Source organism: Rattus norvegicus, chromosome 5, assembly GCF_021556685.1.
Source record: "Rattus norvegicus strain SHRSP/BbbUtx chromosome 5, alternate assembly SHRSP_T2T, whole genome shotgun sequence".
In the NCBI taxonomy this organism is placed as follows: Eukaryota; Metazoa; Chordata; class Mammalia; order Rodentia; family Muridae; genus Rattus; species Rattus norvegicus.
In genome coordinates, this window is record NC_141538.1 from 96,070,146 (window position 1) to 96,090,045 (window position 19,900).

General features: G+C 37.0%; 1 protein-coding gene across 23 annotated transcripts in view; it reads right to left on the reverse strand.

Moving 5' to 3' along the window:
* Window positions 1-19,900, reverse strand: part of Ptprd (protein tyrosine phosphatase, receptor type, D) — a 2,326,896-nt gene that overhangs the window by 291,652 nt on the left and 2,015,344 nt on the right. For all 23 annotated transcript variants that reach the window (NM_001427220.1, XM_087549038.1, XM_087549034.1 and 20 more), the window contains 1 exon segment: window positions 2,311-2,456. In NM_001427220.1, coding sequence (NP_001414149.1) covers window positions 2,311-2,456 — 146 coding nt within the window.

Sequence of the window (19,900 nt, forward strand, 5' to 3'; positions counted from 1 at the left end):
CAGCCGCTAAAAGAGCCAGCATGAAATCTGCAAACCACGATGGGCTGCTATGTATGTGTGTACAGCAGTCAGGAGCAACCCCATTTCATTCCACCATGTCTTTTTGCAGCTGCTTCCTGGGCCACTGTGCTTTCGGAAGGGTTTCCATGTGCCTTGACTGCAAATCACTGAGTCTTTCTATCATATCCAGTTATAAGGAGCTGAATCCCAGGTTCTATGTGCGTGCATTACCATGCAGAGAAAGGAGATTAAATATTTTAATGGTATTCACTTTACTTCCTTTATGTATTCCGCATTAGTTGTAAATTCAGAAATACTAAAAAATATTCAATTTCTCAAAACACAACCATATATTTTCAACTCGATTAGGCACATACTTGAAAGGAATCTAGTCTATATCTAAGAGATAAAAGTTCCAGTTACTAGAATCTTCCTCAAATACTCCACAATTTTATAAAAAAAATGGAGTATGCCACAGTTTAATGTAGAAAAAATGTAAGAACATTAATATAAATTTAACTCTAAACAAATTTTATGTTAAATATCATAATATATTCATAAAATTTAACCATTTTGTATATTAAAACATTTTACGGTGTCATGCATTAAAAGCCAGTTATCTTATTCCCACTTTGAAAGCAGTCAGTGAATGCTTTCTATATACCAAACACCTCATGTGGCTTTGACAGAAGCAGCACCAAGACCAGTCTCATCTATTACTCACATAGGAGTACAGGGTGTACTAGTGCTCTGTGTGTGTGTGTGTGTGTGTGTGTGTGTGTGTGTGTGTGTACACTAAAAATCTGGTTAAGAATTTTCAGCCCAAGATTTGGTATTACTTCACATATTTCCTTTACATAAAATAATTTTCCCTGAATTAGATTATATGATTCTCATTAGCAAGTATGTACAAAAAAGATCTCATGCTTTAAACTATGTAGTTCTATCATTTATTTTTATAAGATTTTTATTTAGAAGGTCTCTGTCAATAGCAAGTATATAAAAGGGCAAGAACTCCCCTTGGAAAAAAGAAAACTTTTAACTTAAAAGGGGGAAAAGTTTATATACCTCCAAATTCTCACAAACATGTCAGTTTTTGTATTATGTAGAAAGTTCCTTGAAGATTTTTTTAAAAAAGTTTAAACCGCTTTTCCTTAAATTTGAACATATAAAAATAAAATTTAATCTTTAAATTTGAAAAATTATAGGTTATGACTTGAAGTTCGAATTTTAAATTTCACTGCTATTTCTTATCCGAATTTTTATAAACATGACCCTGCTCTGAACACTTTGAACAATGATGGTAAAGTATTCTGAGCTTTCAGTTGTGATATCCCTGTTCACTAGAGATTGTAATTTTCCAAACTGTGAAGTAGTCCATGAAATCTATTAGAAAATAAAACAAAATGGAAGAGAATTTTTATAATTTGGGATAGCTCAGGAGTCTTGCTGTCACCTAAAAATCATAGCCCACTCTGGGTATCCTCATGTATGAGTGCAACGTGCTTCAGCATGAACAGACTTCTAAACCACACACTTCCTCCCAAAATCCAAATGACTTAGCACCATCCTGAAGGAAGACAAAAGTCTGCACTAGATTCCCTGAATTACTGTTTGACTTGTTTCTTTTACACAGTACTTTACACTGAAATGTAGAAAGGACTTTCTTATTATAGTCTACAGGGTTAGTGAAGTTGATACTTCAGTTTAGTCCACTCTGTTGACTTGGTAACAGAGACTTAATTCCCCTTCCATGAAACAATGCTGAAATTAAAATACAGAACTGGATACAATTGATCCCATTTTCAACAACAAAGTTTAGAATCTGTTTAACATAAACAAGTTGACACCATTTACCTGTCTACATGTTGTATTCAGATACGACCATGCCACTCAGTAAGTAGCACTGAGGAGGATAGAAACTTCTAGAAAGGTATACATTTTCATGTGTCCTTTGGTTTGGGAAAATGAGGATATGGGATTCTACCTTGTAATCTTCAGAGGAAGCAGTCTAAAGATGAGTCTAGCAGACAGCTCTGAGACTCCATTATGCCCCTTATTTGCAATAGAAACTAGAATCTCAGACATGCACTGTAGAAAGTCCCCAGGCCCTAGTCAAGTCCTTACACAAGAGGATACAAAACTCAGCCACTGCAATGACCACATTGTCTATTCTCAAAATCCACTGAGTTACAGTGTTCATTGCAGGGGACATAACTGTCACAACTCAGTACTTGTGACGCCTCATAGCAGAGCAGAAAGAGAATAGATGCATTCTTCCCCAGAGAAACAGAACAATGGACCTAATACCTCAAATCTCTGGTTGCTGACTTTCTTTCCTTTTTTGTTCCAGACAATTTTAGGTCTTGGGTCTCCTGTAGCTTGACAAATGAACGATGCAACTCCTCCAGAGACCCCTGTCTGATCAACCGGAGTTCGTGTAAACCTGGGAGGTGCTGAAAGAAGAAGAAATAAACAGCACAATTAGCAGCAATATTGAAATAATTATGACCCGAATCCACTGCTCCCCTCACAGTACACAGCCTCTTCCACAGTATCAATGTGGGAAGGGGATGAAAAAAAATCCCACAGCAATCACCCTCTGCATTTGAGGGTAACTTTGTGGTCAAGGTCTGTTATCTCTTAGTGCTTTCATTGCTGAAACCTGAATTAAGGCAGAGATCCAATAACATCCAAAAAGCAACATCACACATTAATTTTTATTACCAGTATTTAAAAATCCAATTTGTCCTCAGTAACGAAAAGCTCATCAATCAAAGTGAGTAAAATTCCAGCACTTTGCTTTGATGTCACTATCAGGATGTTGCCAGAAAGCAGCACTGCCACGGCTAGGCTATTAAAATTAGTGACATTTAAGGGATGTTCTAGGAAATTTTAAAGAGACAAGAAATATAGCCTGAAATTAGAAGGCACAGCAGGAAACAGGAAGGGGGAAATGCCACAGGGGCATTCATACAATGTCTGGTAATACAGATCCTCATTTTGTGAAAAGGAAACCAGAGAAGCTTCCCAAGTCACATAGAAAGGGGGTTCATTAGGAGGCACGGACTCATGGTAACTAATGAAGGAAGAATGGAAAATGAAGTTTTCTAGTCTCCAACTCAGTTGACTCTTTGAGCAGTCATACTTCTCTCCTTTCCACAAACACTTCTTTCCTATCTTATATTTTCAGATGAAAATAAATCACAGGACGATGTCATAAGATATAGTGAATATGATGAGTATTTATATACAAAAATATTATTATTGTAATCTGATTAGCAGTATATAGGCAGTGTAAATATAAGTAGCATAAATATTAGAAATATAGGAGTTTATGTTAAAATGAATTACAATATGAATAGGAAATAGTACATAAAAGAAGGAACCGTTTTATCCCATGATATGAGAATCACTTCTGAGTCAAAGAAAAGTTTAAAAAAACGTAATTCAGAATTATGAGGAACGTCTGATAAGAAAACTCTTAAAGTATGCACAGTATATGACAACATTAATGATGGTGGCTTGTAAAGTATTTTAATTGCTTTTAAAATGGTTCTATTTTCATCTGTGAATAATAATGTCTGTTTGTATGTATACACATGTGCAGTGATCTGAAGAGGCATGAGATCCACTGGAGCTGGAGTTACAGGTTAGGGCTACTAGGCGTAGGAACTGGCCATGCAGCAAGAGCTTTTGACTGGTGCGCCATCTTGCCTTTCTCCATATTTGAGATTTGTAATTATTATACTTGAAAATGTTTTAATGTCAAGAACATTTTACTTTTCCATTTTTCTTTCTTTTCTTTGAATGACTTACAGACCTTACCACCTACTGTTCTTTAGTTGTATCACTGATGACTGCTATAACTACTTCTAGTTAATATTGAATTTAAATATAATATGTAAACTCTAGGACAAAATAAATAGCAACATTGTATCTTCTTTGCTTATTGCTGTCATAAAACTTTGCCCTCCGATCATATTTCCACCTGATGTTTTGCAATATCATCTATGTTCTAATCCAATTCAATTCCTTTGCAGAATGGAAAACCAGTTAATTTAAAACCTACTGTTATTTGCCATTGCTGATGATAGAGAGGTAGGAAGATAGATAGACAGAGAGACAGACAGACAGAAACAGCGACAAAGGCGTCTGAGGAGAAAATCATATAGCCTGAGTTTCTTCGCTATCAAGACATGAGATAGAAATTATTTTACAAGTATTATTCAAGCTTTGCAGGTTCCTGTCTAATTGTATGATTACACAAATGTGGGAGTTCAGGAGAAATGAAAGAGAAATGTCTTTACAATCTTGTCACAGAAAGTGACTCCTCTTCTCATTAGCAGAGTTAGCTTTTTGAAGGAAACACAAGAGCCTGGGGCATGTTTATGTTAAGAAAAATTAGGAATACAAATGGGCTCTACCAGCCCTGTTCAATATCACATGCTGTAGTGTCCATGGATGGAAACATAAATGAGACAATGATAATAACTAGTGAGAAATACTTAAAAAGATTTGAAATTGACTAACAGTGAGAATGATTTAAAAAAATGATAACACTTTTCTGAAAACAAACCTGGCATTACACATTTTCTTATTTCTCTTTCTCCTATTTCATGTGAGGTAAATTAATGAAAACATATGCCCTTGTCACTACCTAATAAAACTAAATTCATAAAAACAAAACCAACCTTATCTATAAATCATAATTTTCAAAATTAATCAGTCAGGATTAAAATCAGTTTAAATTGACATTTAAATTGTTTTAACATTTCTTGCAGGAGTGTAGAATAGAAATGAAGGGCCAATAGATGAGACGACTATGCACATATCCATAAAATAGTTAATCCTAAAAACAGTTGCGGGTTCCCTTATACTACGGAGCCTTTGCAAGGGATACTGTTCTGTTTCTCTTCCCAAAGAACGAGGGAAAGTTATAGATTCTTAAAATCTGTAAAGGATATTTGCCACATGAATAAACGCTACATTTGCCCAGACTTTCCAAACCATAAAAGGAATAAACATCATTGTTATATGAAGGAAATCAATAAATATTTTTGATGATTTTTTCAGTAGACATGTATGTTGTGTAAATAATGTTTTTTGGCTGGACCAATTCTAAGACTGGTGCTGCCAATTCTTGGCAGATAGCCACTGGAAGATATGTAATAGAGGACTAAATTCCATGATTGCTGCAATGCTAGGGGAAAGTGAATATTTTTATCTTCAGGCAAAGAACATGATACAGGCATTTTCCATTTACACTGCAAAAGTTGAAAAGAACTAGATGAACACACTATCATATTTTGGTGTGCATCCTTCCCAAATGCTAGTCATTCTCTAAGGAAGGAAAGAGGAGTGGACAATTCAAAGCATAATGCAAAGCTTGACTAAAAGCCCACAAACAAGGATATCACAAAGGAGCACATCACAGATGAGGACAAAACACACAAGTGCGTCACCAGCACCGCGCAACAAACATTTATTCAATTAAATGCGACCAATGGTGTTTACTTCCCCTGAAGATAAGAAGTAAAATAAAACGCAAGAGTATAAGGAGAAACAGTAATGAAGAAATGTTCTGCTATCACTACACTGAATGGTCTTCCATTCCTAATTCAGCTAGCTGGCTGTCACTGCTGCTCACACATAGCCACAAAGACTGTACCTTAAGTGATATATTTCTATTCGAGCTGATTTTGACACGTGAGAATGTATATGTATATGTACATATACATACACACCTACATATAAAATTATATACTGAAAACAGTAATTTCATAGTTTGATACTATATTGTGTTTGCCCTTGCTGGCTTTCTAAAGCCAAGATACTGTGTCCAAAGCACTCTTATGATGCTAAGTTTATAGGAGTGAACTAATTAAGACTAGCAAACTGTCCTGGCCATCCCTAATCACATGCGCTACTGAGGACAAAGTTGTCTCTTTAGGACAATTTGTTATGTGGAGCCAGGCACTAGCAAGACAAAACCCTTGATGAATAATCAGTATGTACAGAAAAGCAGAATCGGGGAAATGCTTCCAGTTTAAGATGACTCAGGTTTGATATAATTTCGTTGGTCAACTAAGACTCTTTTAAATTAGGATCACAGAGAGAACACAGTATAAAGTGAAGGGAGAAATGAGGTGTCATTTGTCTAATTTAACTCTAATTAATATGACGTTTCTGTGGACATCAAGAAAACATGTCTCACAGGGGAAAACACTAAGCAGCATGTAACTAATTGGCTTCATTTCTTTTCACTGATTATCATTTCCTTAAATAGAGAGTTTTGATTTTAAAGGGATATTAGTCATAACATTGTATCCAAGATCTTGAAATGAGAAGGTTAATAATGTTAGGAGGATATAAAAGGAGAGAGGGAGTGTTCAGTGGGAAGATGAAGGCAGCCTATGTTTAGGAACCTGTTTTCTCCCTGATGGCACACCTTCAAGTTGAGCTATATCAGACTTGTTCCTGCAAATTTCAAGGCAAGGACTCTGAAAAATAGATCAGAAATAGGATACCTGCGACAACTTGGTTGAAAACAAAAGAGCACAAGAGGGAGTTCAAGAATGTTCAAAGGCCAAGATAGCTGTACCTTATCTTATAGCTGGAGGATATCTTACATCCATGAAAGAGAACCGAAAGGGTGGCTAGAATTCATGTGCATTCTATTATGATAAGGGGCACAGGTACAGGAGGAAACAGTGACAAAATTGTCTGGGCACATGATGAAGGACAGAGTTCCCAAGTGTATCTGAGGAGGATAGTGCCCATGGCACAGCTGTCCTCTGCAGGGCTTTCCCAGTATGTATCCTGTAAACTGTGCCTAATGTAGGGGCACCTCCCTACATGGTTACACTAGGTCTGAACAGGGTCTTCCTACCCAATCTGGTCTCTTCAAAGACAATCTGTTTGTGAATTGTTTATTCCCTTTGATCTTACTATAACTACCTAAACAACCCCTTAGCTTAAAATTTTGATTTACAGGACAGAACATTTCAGAATCAATTAAAGAACAATTACTCTTAATAACTTTCATGCACTAGACAAAATGTTTTCACAATCTTATATTCATAGTGCACATTTCCTACAAAATGTAATTCTGACTCATATCACATAAAGTGATAGAAAGCTTTAGAGAGCTGGTTATCAACTTGTGGTTTATGACACCTTGTCAAGGGTATCAAAAGGCCTATTCACAAGTGTCGTATATCGCATATCCTTCATATCAAACATTCACATTATGATTCATAATAGTAGCAAAATTACAGTTATGAAATAGCAATGAAATAATTTTAATTTGGAGTCACTATAACATGAGGGACTCGAGGAAGGTTGAGAACCACTGCTTTAGACAAATACAGATGTTTGGGGCAGAAATAAGAGGAAGAAGGATCAAAAGAAAGCAAGGGAGACTTACTGACTTATGGAGGCGTCTGATTAGCGAGCCTAATGGTGAGGCTTTGTTTCACTATGCCAAACCAGGAGGTAGAAAGGTACAGATATTGCACAGGCGATGTACAACACTCAATTTATTGTAATTTAAAAAAAATTATTTAACTATTTTAACTATAAAGGGCACGGTGATGGTATTCTACGGGACCAAGTGATTTGGGTTAATTAGAGCAGTTATAGCTCATTAAGAAAATTCACCAGGAAGATGCTCTCTAGGAAAGTTCTTCTATAGTGCGACACAATTCCAGAATGCAAATAGATCAGGGGTGAGGCCAATCATGAGCCATGGCTAACAGAGAAAAAAATAATCAGAGCTGCTATCCCAAAGTTCATTCAAAAGTTACCTGCATTCCAAGGTCAGCGCAGTTTGACTACATTGGCATGGATCTATATATGTGACCAATGTTTGTTCATGAAAACAAACAAAGAAACAAGCATGTAAGGTTCTTGCTACTGATTCATATTTACTGCTATACCTGCATAAACCATTGATTTTATTAAGGCTTCAACTACAAAATCTTTGTGAATGGAGTGTGCTCACATTTGAAAGACAGAAGCCTCCGTACACCTACCACTCTATAAGTGAATATGAGCCAGGACATTCACCAGTGGACAGGGAAAATACTGGAAGAGAAAGATAATGGTAAAAAAATAATTCAGAAACTAATCTGACTTTATAAAGCATGTTCCACTTGAAGTATGCTCTCAATGTCTGGTTTTCATTTCTAATACATGTAATACTGATTTCTAACATTTCAAAAATGTCCATGAAAGCACACTGTGTCATATACCTCCCTAGTGCTCAACATAGCACATGGCCACTTCTGTTTGAGACACTTCATGTATCAGAGGCTCAACCTTTGGGACTCACCTTACCTTCTTACATATTTGTCCCATGAACAATTCAGGCCACATAACAAACCTCTAACAATCGCTAGATCTCTGCTTTCAGACCCTACAAGGATGACCTTGCTTTCTTTCTAAAATGGAAATTTTAGAAGAAAAGGAAAGAAGAAGCCCAAGCACTTACATTTGACAAATAAATTCAGAAATTGTTTTATTTTAGATATTTTGGAATGGCAGCTAGGTGCATTTTCCAAATATGTGTCCACTACTGACCATCATGTACTAAATTTCCATGTACTGCTGTATGTTCTTCTCTGGAACCAAATGGATTTTCATTAGTTTTGCCATTTTGAGATTTTTCACACACAATAAAATTCTCCCAAATTCTGTCTCCGAATCTCTATTTAATGAAACCATGATCCTTTAGCCCCTTTAACTCCTCTATCACATGTTCTATACCTCAAATGAGTCTTTATAGCATATATTTCACTATAATTACTACAGAGTCTCTGCTTCTTTCTGTACCATATGAGAGCTACCTTGAGAAAAACCCGCAACCTGCTTACCTCACAGACCCTACGATGCTCATTGTGCACATTGATTTCAGTGGATAATCTAGATAAGAGAAACTGAAAAACCTCCTATAGTTTACCTCAATGAATAATTTTAAGCATTTCCTATCTCGTCTAAACATATTAAATAGCAGTTATAACAGAATTACATTCAAAATACATCTAGACCAATTAATATTTAAAAACAACAATTTTACATCATTAAAGTATAAATAGGCTTTTCCTTAATTGTTAAAGGATTTCAGTCATTTTTCTTTTAGTATCATAAAGACTCCAGTACACACTCTTATAATTAGTGTCTCACGTTTGTGTACTACTCTGATGTTCTTTATTCTTAATGTAAAATTCCAACATATATGGTAAATTATTACTCATGGGCTAAAAAATGAAAAATTTAAAGTTTGTCATAAATTTTAACAAACTGGGTATGAAAAATAGTATAAAGATTAACATTTTATTAGTGGACTATTTACCTGAGCCATGGTTAATACTAAAAATATGACTTTATCATTGCCAAAGTTTCATCTATTTTAACTAAGAGATAGAAGATGAAGATCAAAAATGAGATTGCTTGAGAAGGGCACTGGCTGACCCACCACCCAAAGAAGAAATTTCTTTAGCACTGGTTTGAACATTTTTATTGGGACATAAAAAAGTCATTCCTGGTGATAAAGTCACAAATATCAACAAGAAGAAAAAGAGAGATTTTTTAGACCATCTTCTGAATATATCACTGTATATTATATAAATAATTTTTAGATTAAATAGATTAAAGTACATAGGCATGTGTTCAAATTTGTTTCTGAAACTCTTAGGAAAGAAACTTTTCAGTTGGGGATTTAGCTCAGCGGTAGAGCGCTTGCCTAGCAAGCACAAGGCACTGGGTTTGGTCCTCAGCTCTGAAAAAAAAAAAAAGAAAAGAAAAAGAAACTTTTCATAGAAATTAGATTACAACAGTTAATACCTTTAGGATTCTCTGTCTATTTTAATGAATTCCATGGTCCTCTGCATTTTATTTTGCTCTATTAAAAACTATTAAATCATTTATATCTACATATAAAATAATATAATACTTTCAAGTAGTTTAGATTATAAGGTGCAGAAATTTCAAATATGCAAAATGTTGTAATTTGTAAACTTAGCTTAATTTATAACAGGTATTGTCTGTCGGGACTCTCTTGGCTTTTAATTAAGCAATGTTAATGGAATATTCAGCAAAGCTTTAATTCAATTCTTCTAATATTTTCTAGTAGTCCTGGGAGTTCAGTTGACTGACACTTATATCTTTTCCTCAAGAGAAGTTACTTATAAAATAAGTGATAGGATTTCCTTTGAAAAAGATTTAAGAACTAAGTCATCTGTGTAATAGTATTACAACAAGAATAGTTTCAAATAGTGATATAAAATTTAAATTTGTACAAAAAGACAATGTAGAATGATCTAGAATGTGTTCAATATGCAGATTCTTCTGCTTGTTTACAGACATAAAATGTATGTAGTAAATATTTCTCTAACCATAATTTTCTATGTGTTAAAATCAAGCAAACCACTGAACCAACTTAGAGGCTTGCTATGGACACTAAATGGGTTCACGGATATCAAACATTCACCATAATGTCTGCGATATTTTCAATAATCACTGAACGCAGATCGATCGTTAGCACACCTCATAGGGCTGCACATTATTTCTAGTTGGTCTCAGGAGTCACTGTAAATGTTCACATGCACACACAGCTCTTCCTTGTTTCAGCCTGTGGAAAATTTCTCAGCTACTTACATTCCAGGACTACCTACCCAGCTTAACCAGACTAAAATTTGTGTCAGTAAAAATAAGGTTGATTGGTCCCTGGAGTAAATTATCTCCTGCATTGTCCTAACCTCCCATCTCAGCAGCCACCTTAGGATTTCTCTCCAAGTTCTCGTCAATCCTTGATATCATCTGCAGTTACTTTACATTCCAGAACAACACAATAAGTGCCAGTTCTGCTGTTTAAAATGCTCTGCATACAGCAGCAGGCCTGTTCACATACATGCATACAAGAGGACAGGCGGGTCGTTCAGAACAGCAAGTACTAATAGTGTTTTCCAATGCATTACAGCTTAGGTGTAATCCAAGTTTCTGTCACTTCTGGTAAAGCCTCCCTATAGCTGGGATGAACAATAACAACAGTTCATACTGCTTCAAAGAATTGCAAGTTTAAAGTCACGCTCTTGGTTCTTTCATGCAGTTTATTTGTTAATGGTATTCACAATGCAACCAGAATTGTGTATTAGTCAAGATGCTCAGAAAAATAATGAAACTAGGTGGGCACTGATAAATGTCTTTAATTCCAGAACTTGGGAAGCAGAAGCAGACGGATCTCTTTGAGTTCTAGTCTGTTCCATATGGTGAATTATAGACTAGTCATGGATGTGTGGCAATACTTGGTTACCAAAGAAGAGGAAAAGAGGAGGAGAAAAAGGGGGAGGAAGAAAAGGCAGAATAAATATTCACGAATAAGGAATGGAAAAATAGCGGAATATTCTTAGAAGACGTGTGAAAGGATGATGGTGCAACGTCTGGAAACATGAAACTGGAGAAAGTGGTGTTGCTTCTCTCTATGCTCTGCCCAAGCATCTTCACTTACAGCTGATGTGTCGCTCCTCTTCAAATAAGCTAATTACCTGTCCTGTGTGATCCAATTTGCAGATAACAGGTGAGGATGAAGGAGAAATGATTCCTTTTAATGATGATCAGCACATCTGATTTGATAAATTATGATTAAGTGATAAGTAAATTGCCAGTGAGTGATGTAATGAATCAGCCATGGAAACTAATTCTAAACCAAAGACACTAAAGAGTAGGAAGTTTCTTAGCTACTTTCATTCCCTGACTAGGGTTTTAACTTAACCAGAGTAAAATTGGTGGTCTCAAAATGTAGATGACTGGTAAACCCAAGAGAAACTAGTAAACATGGTAAACTAGTGCTTAGTATTAGTGCCCTACACCAAAATAAATGGCTAGTCTTAATGAGAACGCCAATAGTCCAGAGAAGTTTTGCAGCTCAGGCATTCCAAAAGTAGAGGAGTTTCATTTGGCACAGTGTCTCTGTTAAGTAGCCATGGTAAAATATTAGCATTAAAATTTCAAAAAGGAGAAACAGAAAAGGCCAGTAAATACTGTAGGTTATGTGTAGCTTCTTACTTATTTCTAGTGCATCATTCTGGGAAAGAAGGATGGATACAGAGTCTGCATATTTTAAAAATATTGGCTGCAGGAAGCCTTAACATGGAAATGCTAAGTGAATATCTAAGAGTGCTGATGATGGGTTATCTTCATTAGAATGTGTGACTCTGGTCCAAGGTATAATGGGTTGGCTACACAGACTCTAGATGTGATTTAAGATTATGTCATAAACTACAGGTTACTCTGAGTGTCTTACAACAAAACAAATAGCCAGTCTTACTAAGAATGTCAATAGTTAAGAGAGGTTTTATTGCTCTGGCATGCAACCAGAGAGGACAGTTTATTTTGGTCATAATATGCCATCCTTCTGTGTTAAATAAAACATGATAATGGTGAGACCATACACCTTGCCCAGCTGTAAAGTGAGTGTTTATGACTTAGGTATTAGTATATCTTCAAGTAAGATAAATAGCTACAATATAGTGCACACATCATTGCTACTTGCTACTCTGAGTCACAGGCCTGCCCTCTTGTATGTGAACAGGCCTGTTGCTATAGCACAGTGTTTTGAACAAGAGAATTTGCAATATCTGTTGTTCTGGAATGTGAAGTAACTGCACATGATATCCAGGATTGAAGGGAACTGATAGAGCGATCCCAAGCTGGCTGCTGGGAGGAAAGGGTACGGACAGTGCTGAAGTTGATTTCATCTAGGAACCAACCAACCACATTTTCACTGACACCACTTTCAGTTTGGTTAACCGTGGAAGGTAGTCTAGCAATGAAAGTAGCTAAGAAATTTCCCGCAAGTGATAATGTAGAAGAGTTGTATGTGTGTACATGTATATACCTTCAGAAAATTGATTAGAAATAACCTTCAAATGTATTTGCTTTAGAAACTGAAACCTTTATTTTTGAAATAGATATGGATTCTTTGTACATATTCTATTTTGGTGTACTATTAATTAGCGATCTTCTGTAGAATAAGATATGCAGAATGAGCTATCTCAGTTTTTGGGTTGTGAAATTCTCACTTGGAGCTCTGGCTGGCCTAGAAATCTCTATGTCGACGAGGCTGCCCTTGAATTCATAACGATACACCTGCCTCTGCTTCCTGCATAGTAGGAATAAGGCTGTGAGCTACATTAAACAGTCTTTATTGAGAATTCATCAAAGATCTGCAATTAATATTATCTTCTAAATAAATATTATGACTTTTTAAACGATTGAGCACTTAAAATCTGATTCATATAAAACCACTTCTTTGGTATTCAATGTTTTAAAGGCTCTCACCATTTGTTAGTTTTTATTCAAGTATATAATGGTCAATGGGAAAATTAAAATGCAAGCGAAAAGAAATTACTTCCCTCTAAGCAAGTGTTGTTTTTAAAAGAAGTGGTGATTTAAAAGCTATGTTTGGAAACTGCCCAGCATTACTCTCAATTAGATGAGTACCCTGCTAGGAGCATTAGAATTCTAAGTTTGTAAGATTTATGTCATAGCCTTATTTTGTGTAATACCCACACATTATCGGCATTCAAGACACTTTAACGCAAATATAATTATTTAAGTAATAAGAAATTTTAGGTATGCATCTCTGTCCCTTCTAGATATTTCCCACTAAATTGAGATTCCTTTTTAATTTCCATTTAAATGTATTTCTCCACACAGCCACAGCTCTAGGCCAGAGAGTTATGGCAATGATCTACAGCTTTCTAAATCTCCTCATTCAATGTTAGGTAACCATTAGATCCAGCAACATTTTAAGGAATATTAAACTTCTTGGCTACTGGAAGCTCTCCAGCTGAATATATATGTATTAAGAAATCCAGGGGATTTATTTTTGCTTATTAAATTGATTTAAAAATAAAATGTGTATTCCTTTTAGAGTTCAGGAAAGCATCTACATCCATACCTACTGGCTGGCCATGAGGCCATGTGCTGGCCCCGTCAACGGTCAACCTTGACCATGACTGATCTCTACATACTCAGGCAGCTGCCCCACCCACTGACGCGCACTTCTCAGTGAGCTATTTGAAAGTGCAAAAGATGGAAAGCCTGACAACTGGTTCTATGCTGGGGCTGTGAAGTCATGTCCAAGCAGGCAATGATAATAATAGATGAGCAGCCAGCCGTGGCCTGGCCCTGTCCATGGAGCAAACCTGAGCTGACAGTAATTGGACCCTGGCACTGAAACAGCCAAGGATTCAACTCCTTGGCTTGTAGATAAAAATAAACCTTTAAAGAACTTAATAAAATGAGCTCTAGGTGGAACAGAGGATAACGTAATAACATTACTATTGTGTGCATAAAGTCATACGTGAATAAAATAAGCTTATGAGCATTACCATGCAAACACTGTATTCCTGTCTTCTGTGAACTGCAGCACACTGAAGACAGACACTAAGGGACACAATAAGAAGATGGGTCCTTTCCCCCTTCTTTAGTTCCTTTTTCCCCTAGGGGTTTATATGTCGGTACATAAATATCATTTCACCTCTGGTGGTGAGGGAGTCACAGAAACAGAGAAACTGCTCAGATGTTGTGGAAACACATCATATGGTTTGATCTTCAAATATCAAGTAACTAATTGTCTCCTTTAGCCAATGTGGACCCTGGAACCAGTTCATTTCCGTTCAAATTATGTATGCTTTTCTAGAGAAACACAGTGTTTGAGCCCCAGGAATATGGGAGGCTTTCCAAAGAAGCAGACACAGTGAGGACATAATTTACCAACAGTGCCACCCCACCCCACCCCCTGACCTTGCCAGGTCAAGCTCTAATTTACAGCTCAGGGTACTAAGTCAGAAAACAAAGGGTTTTCCCATACAGAAATAACCTTTGTGAGAAACCTGAAAACAGATTTTAATTACACTATTTGCCGATAAAGAATGCATGCAGAAATAAATGGAAACATTTCTTGCTGTGGGCTTTTCTCCCCTTTCCCCAATTTAACTGCTGCAGGCCACATCATAGCAATTTAAGTTGGTTTTGTGACAATTTATTAAGATACTTATTATAGAAGGAAAAATCAACCAATAATTGCTGCCCTAGCACAAGGCTATTGTTTTCAGCATCAACAGAGGCTGGGACTGACAGCTGATGTGCCAGCCCCCTGCTAACTTAGAAAACATTTGCAGAGCCCCAAGGCCTCTTGCCAGACTCCAGTATGCTGTAGCCACCCAGCTTAGCCAACAGGGCTGAACTGACCATGTTCAGGGCCTCCTCCTGTGTTGGCCCTACTTTCAGGTGCTAAAAATACAGTCTGCATTAAGGACTCCAATTTTTCAAAAACACTGGCCTTTGAACATCACTCTGAAACATCAATGTGGAACCCCCAAGGACTTGGACTTTTGGATAAGACCCCAAAAGTTATTGGACCCTGTTAGTGTTCACAGAATATTATGAAAGGAAGAAAACATTTTCTTGTATTTGAGAAATAGGACCATTTATGAGTACACAGCAGGATACACAGGTCATAACCTAGATGGACATAAGGAGAATTAGTAAAAGAACGTGAGGTTATCTTGTAAAAAACTTCCTTCTACCAAGTGGAAGTGAAGCCCTCGGGATCCCAAAAGAGAACACCTTATTTCCTGGACTGATTTTATAACCACGTCATAGTTCCTAATTCCATGAGAGGAAACGGTGCTTTAAAGCCTGCTGCAGAGCCTTTGACGAATTTTAGTCTCTGATGTTCTAGGAACTGTAGAGAGAAAAGGCTGCTTTTTGAGGTAGATCTAAAAATGCCACAAAAGATCTCTTTTCCAAGGCACTGCTTGCAAGACAAAAACACAGAAGGCAATCTGAAGGGATGTGCAGGCGCTGATTCTTAAATACCTGTGATTCCAACTCCCCAGACAAATGGTACCTAGGATTTCCTAAGCATCTCAGTGAAATGAACTGTGACGAAGACAGCAAGTAGTCACAACACACGCTGAAGACACCAGACTCGCCTAGGGGCATCTGGGAAAACAGTCCTTTCTTAGAGGTTCTGTCATCCTTCACGGAACATCCTAGATTCCTAGTAGTGAAACTGTTCTAACCACCACGAGTGTGCAAAAACACTCATGGCATTCCATTGGCCAAACTGGTTTGAATCATTCATATCTTTCTCCCTTCCTGTCTTGAAAGGATGACTCGACCTGAGAAAAACCACAGCATAGTCTGAAGTAGTACGACAAAATCCTCATGATTTTACAACCTCAAATGGAACCTTATATCATCTATCAATCAACCTATTACCTGGACCTGTCTACAGCAGCCTGCGGTGCTCTAACCTTTCACCTCGAAGAGATGGATTCTCAGGCCTCCTGCTTCACAGATAAAATAATGTTATCCAACATGTGTCTATTCTTCCACATCTAACTAGAAACCACTCTTCTCTTCAGTTTGCCCTGGGAAGACAAACTGTCTTCCAAGTATTGTTTATTTGCCTCCTTTTTACCCTGGGGCATTGCTACAGACGCCTCCTGAAAAGGCAGCAAGCATCTGTCACTACTCACACATTTGGAGCAGAAAATCATGTCTGTGTATGGCAGGAGACATATAGGACTCCTGGTCTCTCTCCAATATTATCGCAGTAACACCCTGACCGTCCATCGCCTATGTTAAGCAAGCATTGTGAATAAGCCCCAAAGAATATTCCAATTTGCCACATCAAAAGCAATGACTCTCTCTCTCTGCGGAGTCCAGAGCTGTTAGTCTAGCTCACACTTCTCCAACTGATCGCCACTCTACTCTTTCTTTTCCTTCACAATTCTCATTGCTTCATCATTGATCCTGCTCAGGGATGTTGCTTATCTGTCTACTTTCTTCGGCTAGACAGAGACACTGCTCCAATGTCACAAGAAGTATCAATGAATGAGGTACATGCTTACATTTTTTTAAACATGTCTCCAACCTGTGCTGAGGCTGTAATGCATTTATTTTTTCCCAGTGTGTGTTTATACCTTTCTAGGTACATCCAAAAAATAGGGCCAGCTCTTAGTTCAAAGACAAGGTAATAAACAAAGGGATCAAGCAAGGCAATAAACAAAGCCCTCTGGTCACTGTTTCTAGGGTCTTGTTAGGATGACCAAGATAAAAGGAATGTCACACATTCCTAGGCACAGTTTACCTTGACCATTGTTATTAGCCCAAATGTAAATATTCTTATCTGAGTCTACTTCCTTGAGCCCAGTGACAAGTTCTTGCCAAATTTTTATGAGCAGACCAAAAAAGTCTTGACATCTCTCCGTTTATTATTTCATAAACAAGACTGGGTCTGTCTTAGGTTGTTCTAATAAAAACGCCTTCCTTACACAGCATGGAATATGCATTTTCAAAAGCAATGCAATTCTGACTTAGGTTGGTAAAGCACTGTGCAGCATTTTATCTGTGTTTGACTGCCATCCTGTTGAATTAATAACTCTGTCTCGAGATCCATTTTTAGGTTTGAGCAATGTATCTTGGCCACCAACATGTTGAAAGCTACATATGTTATAATCAGTGAATTTAAACTAGTTGAAAAGGATACATATAAGACTACCAGTGTGTCAAACTCTCAACCAATATAAGAAATTTAAATATACTTTCAATTCTTCATAAATAAACAAATAAGGGTTAACAAGGGTGAACATATCTTACTGAGACAACCAGTAATGCTTTTAGTTAAGAAAAAAATAAAAGAAAATGAACTTACTATATGGCTTTAATAGCTAATGTACTGTTATGCACCATATCACAGGTCATCCGTGGGTGATGCCTTGAGGAAGGTGAAACTATTCAATCCCATTAATTGCCAGGACTCTACTACTTTCTGAACATGATCTTACCATGTGCAGTCATGAGTTACTATTTTCAGTAAGTTGTTTCCTTTAGTATTTTAACTATTCCTCCTGATGGTCACCTGTTTAAATATAAGCCAGTATGAATTTATTCAAGATATGTAATCATGGCTTAGAAATTTGGCGGGTATTAGTGGGCCAGCAAGTATAAATGAAAATGTGAAGCCACTAAGAAAAAGCAGGTAAGGTGTAAAGTCATCCCCCCGCAGAGACAGCCTAGCCTAGTACACAACAGATATTTTGTCTGAGAAGGCTATGGGGACAGCTTCTCACAGAGGTGTACATGGGGAAAGTCTACAGAACCCAAAACTTTAGATGGAAGCTATGCTCTTCAGGAGAGGCTTTAGGGTGATGTACACCTAGGAATACAATATGAACTTGAATGACAGAAAGAATGATGTTTCTAGTTTGAACCAACATTTATTGAAACTCTGAGAGTAAAGAGCAGAGTTTCTTGATTACTTCTGACATCACAGTACCCATTTACTCCAATTGGTGAATAAGTAAGCCTTGTTCTGAGGGACATAAAGTAAGCTTTATGGGATAATCATAACTGTGACAAAGAAGGAACTGCCGAGATGGCCCTGCAGCTAAAGGCACTGGATACTCCTTCTGCCCCTCCAAGGCTACTTCCACCCTTCCCACACTAAGTATTAGAGGGGTAAAAGCAATTCTGCAATTTTGTGGAATCCATCAAGGGCAGTTGAATTGGGGCAGACGTTGTATTTCAAATGCTGTATTAAAGTTACTCATACTTCACACAAAGGTGTCCTTATGGGAAAAGGTGGTTTCCAGTCACTTCACTATCAATATCAGTAGCTGACAGAATGCTATTCCCATTTCCTAAGGAAAAAATCTGAATGACTGCTGACTTGGTATATGTTATGTATTTGAAGGGTAGTGCTCTGCACTACCAAGAGAACTGGTGTGTGCTGATAACGCATAGTTGCCACCAAAGAAATTATATACAGTCAATAAAACCGAGGAGTAGAATTTTCTGAACTATCCACTTTTAAAATAAACATACTTTAGGGGTTAGAGTGATGGCCCAGCAGTTAAGAGCACTGTATGATCTTAAAAATTCCTGAGATCAATTCCCAGTGACCACAAAGTTGCTAATAACATCTATAATGTGGTCTGATGTCCTCTTATGGTATGCAGAGGTACATGTAGATAGAGCACCCATATACAAAAAATAAAAAGGAAAATATTTATGTTCATTTATATAATAATTTTAATTCATGAAAATATATGCCCCCTTTTGTTGCCCATCTCCTTCCTCTCTTCTTCCCAAGTCCCTCCCACCCTCTTATCTCCAGTCAGTATTTTGTCCCCCCTTCTAAGAAGGACTTAAGCATACACACACACACGCACACACACACATATATATATAAATCAACATGACTACAAGGAAAACTAACCTATATAACTAACCTATATTTCTACTGTCTTGATCAGAACTGACATTATCAAATTACCATGAAAAAGAGTTAGATTATAGTAAAAATTTAAAGAAACTAGTTTCAAAGTATGTGAATGAGTTGAGAAGACACTATGTGTACAATGTCAACACAGAGCCTCCTAATCAACCTTCTTTCCAATGCAATTCTGCAGGACACAATTGCTACAAAGCATTCGATTCTAGAACAAATTACCATGTGGGACAAGATTGAGGTGCACAGTAGCCTTCCACCAAAGATTATTAAAATAAACTGATTTATTCCCATTATTCTATTGCATGTGTTATCTGTAATTCTTCCTTTGTGTTTAACACCATCTTGTAGTCATTCTTAGTGGGTTTCTTTCTTTTTTTTTTTTTTTTGGTTCTTTTTTTCGGAGCTGGGGACCGAACCCAGGGCCTTGCGCTTCCTAGGCAAGCGCTCTACCACTGAGCTAAATCCCCAACCCGGGTTTCTTCTTTTTAATTGGCTACTTTATGTATTTACATTTCAAATGTTATCCCATTTCTCAGTTTCCCCCCTTAAACCTCCTATCTCATTCCCTCTCCCCCTGCTTCTATGAAG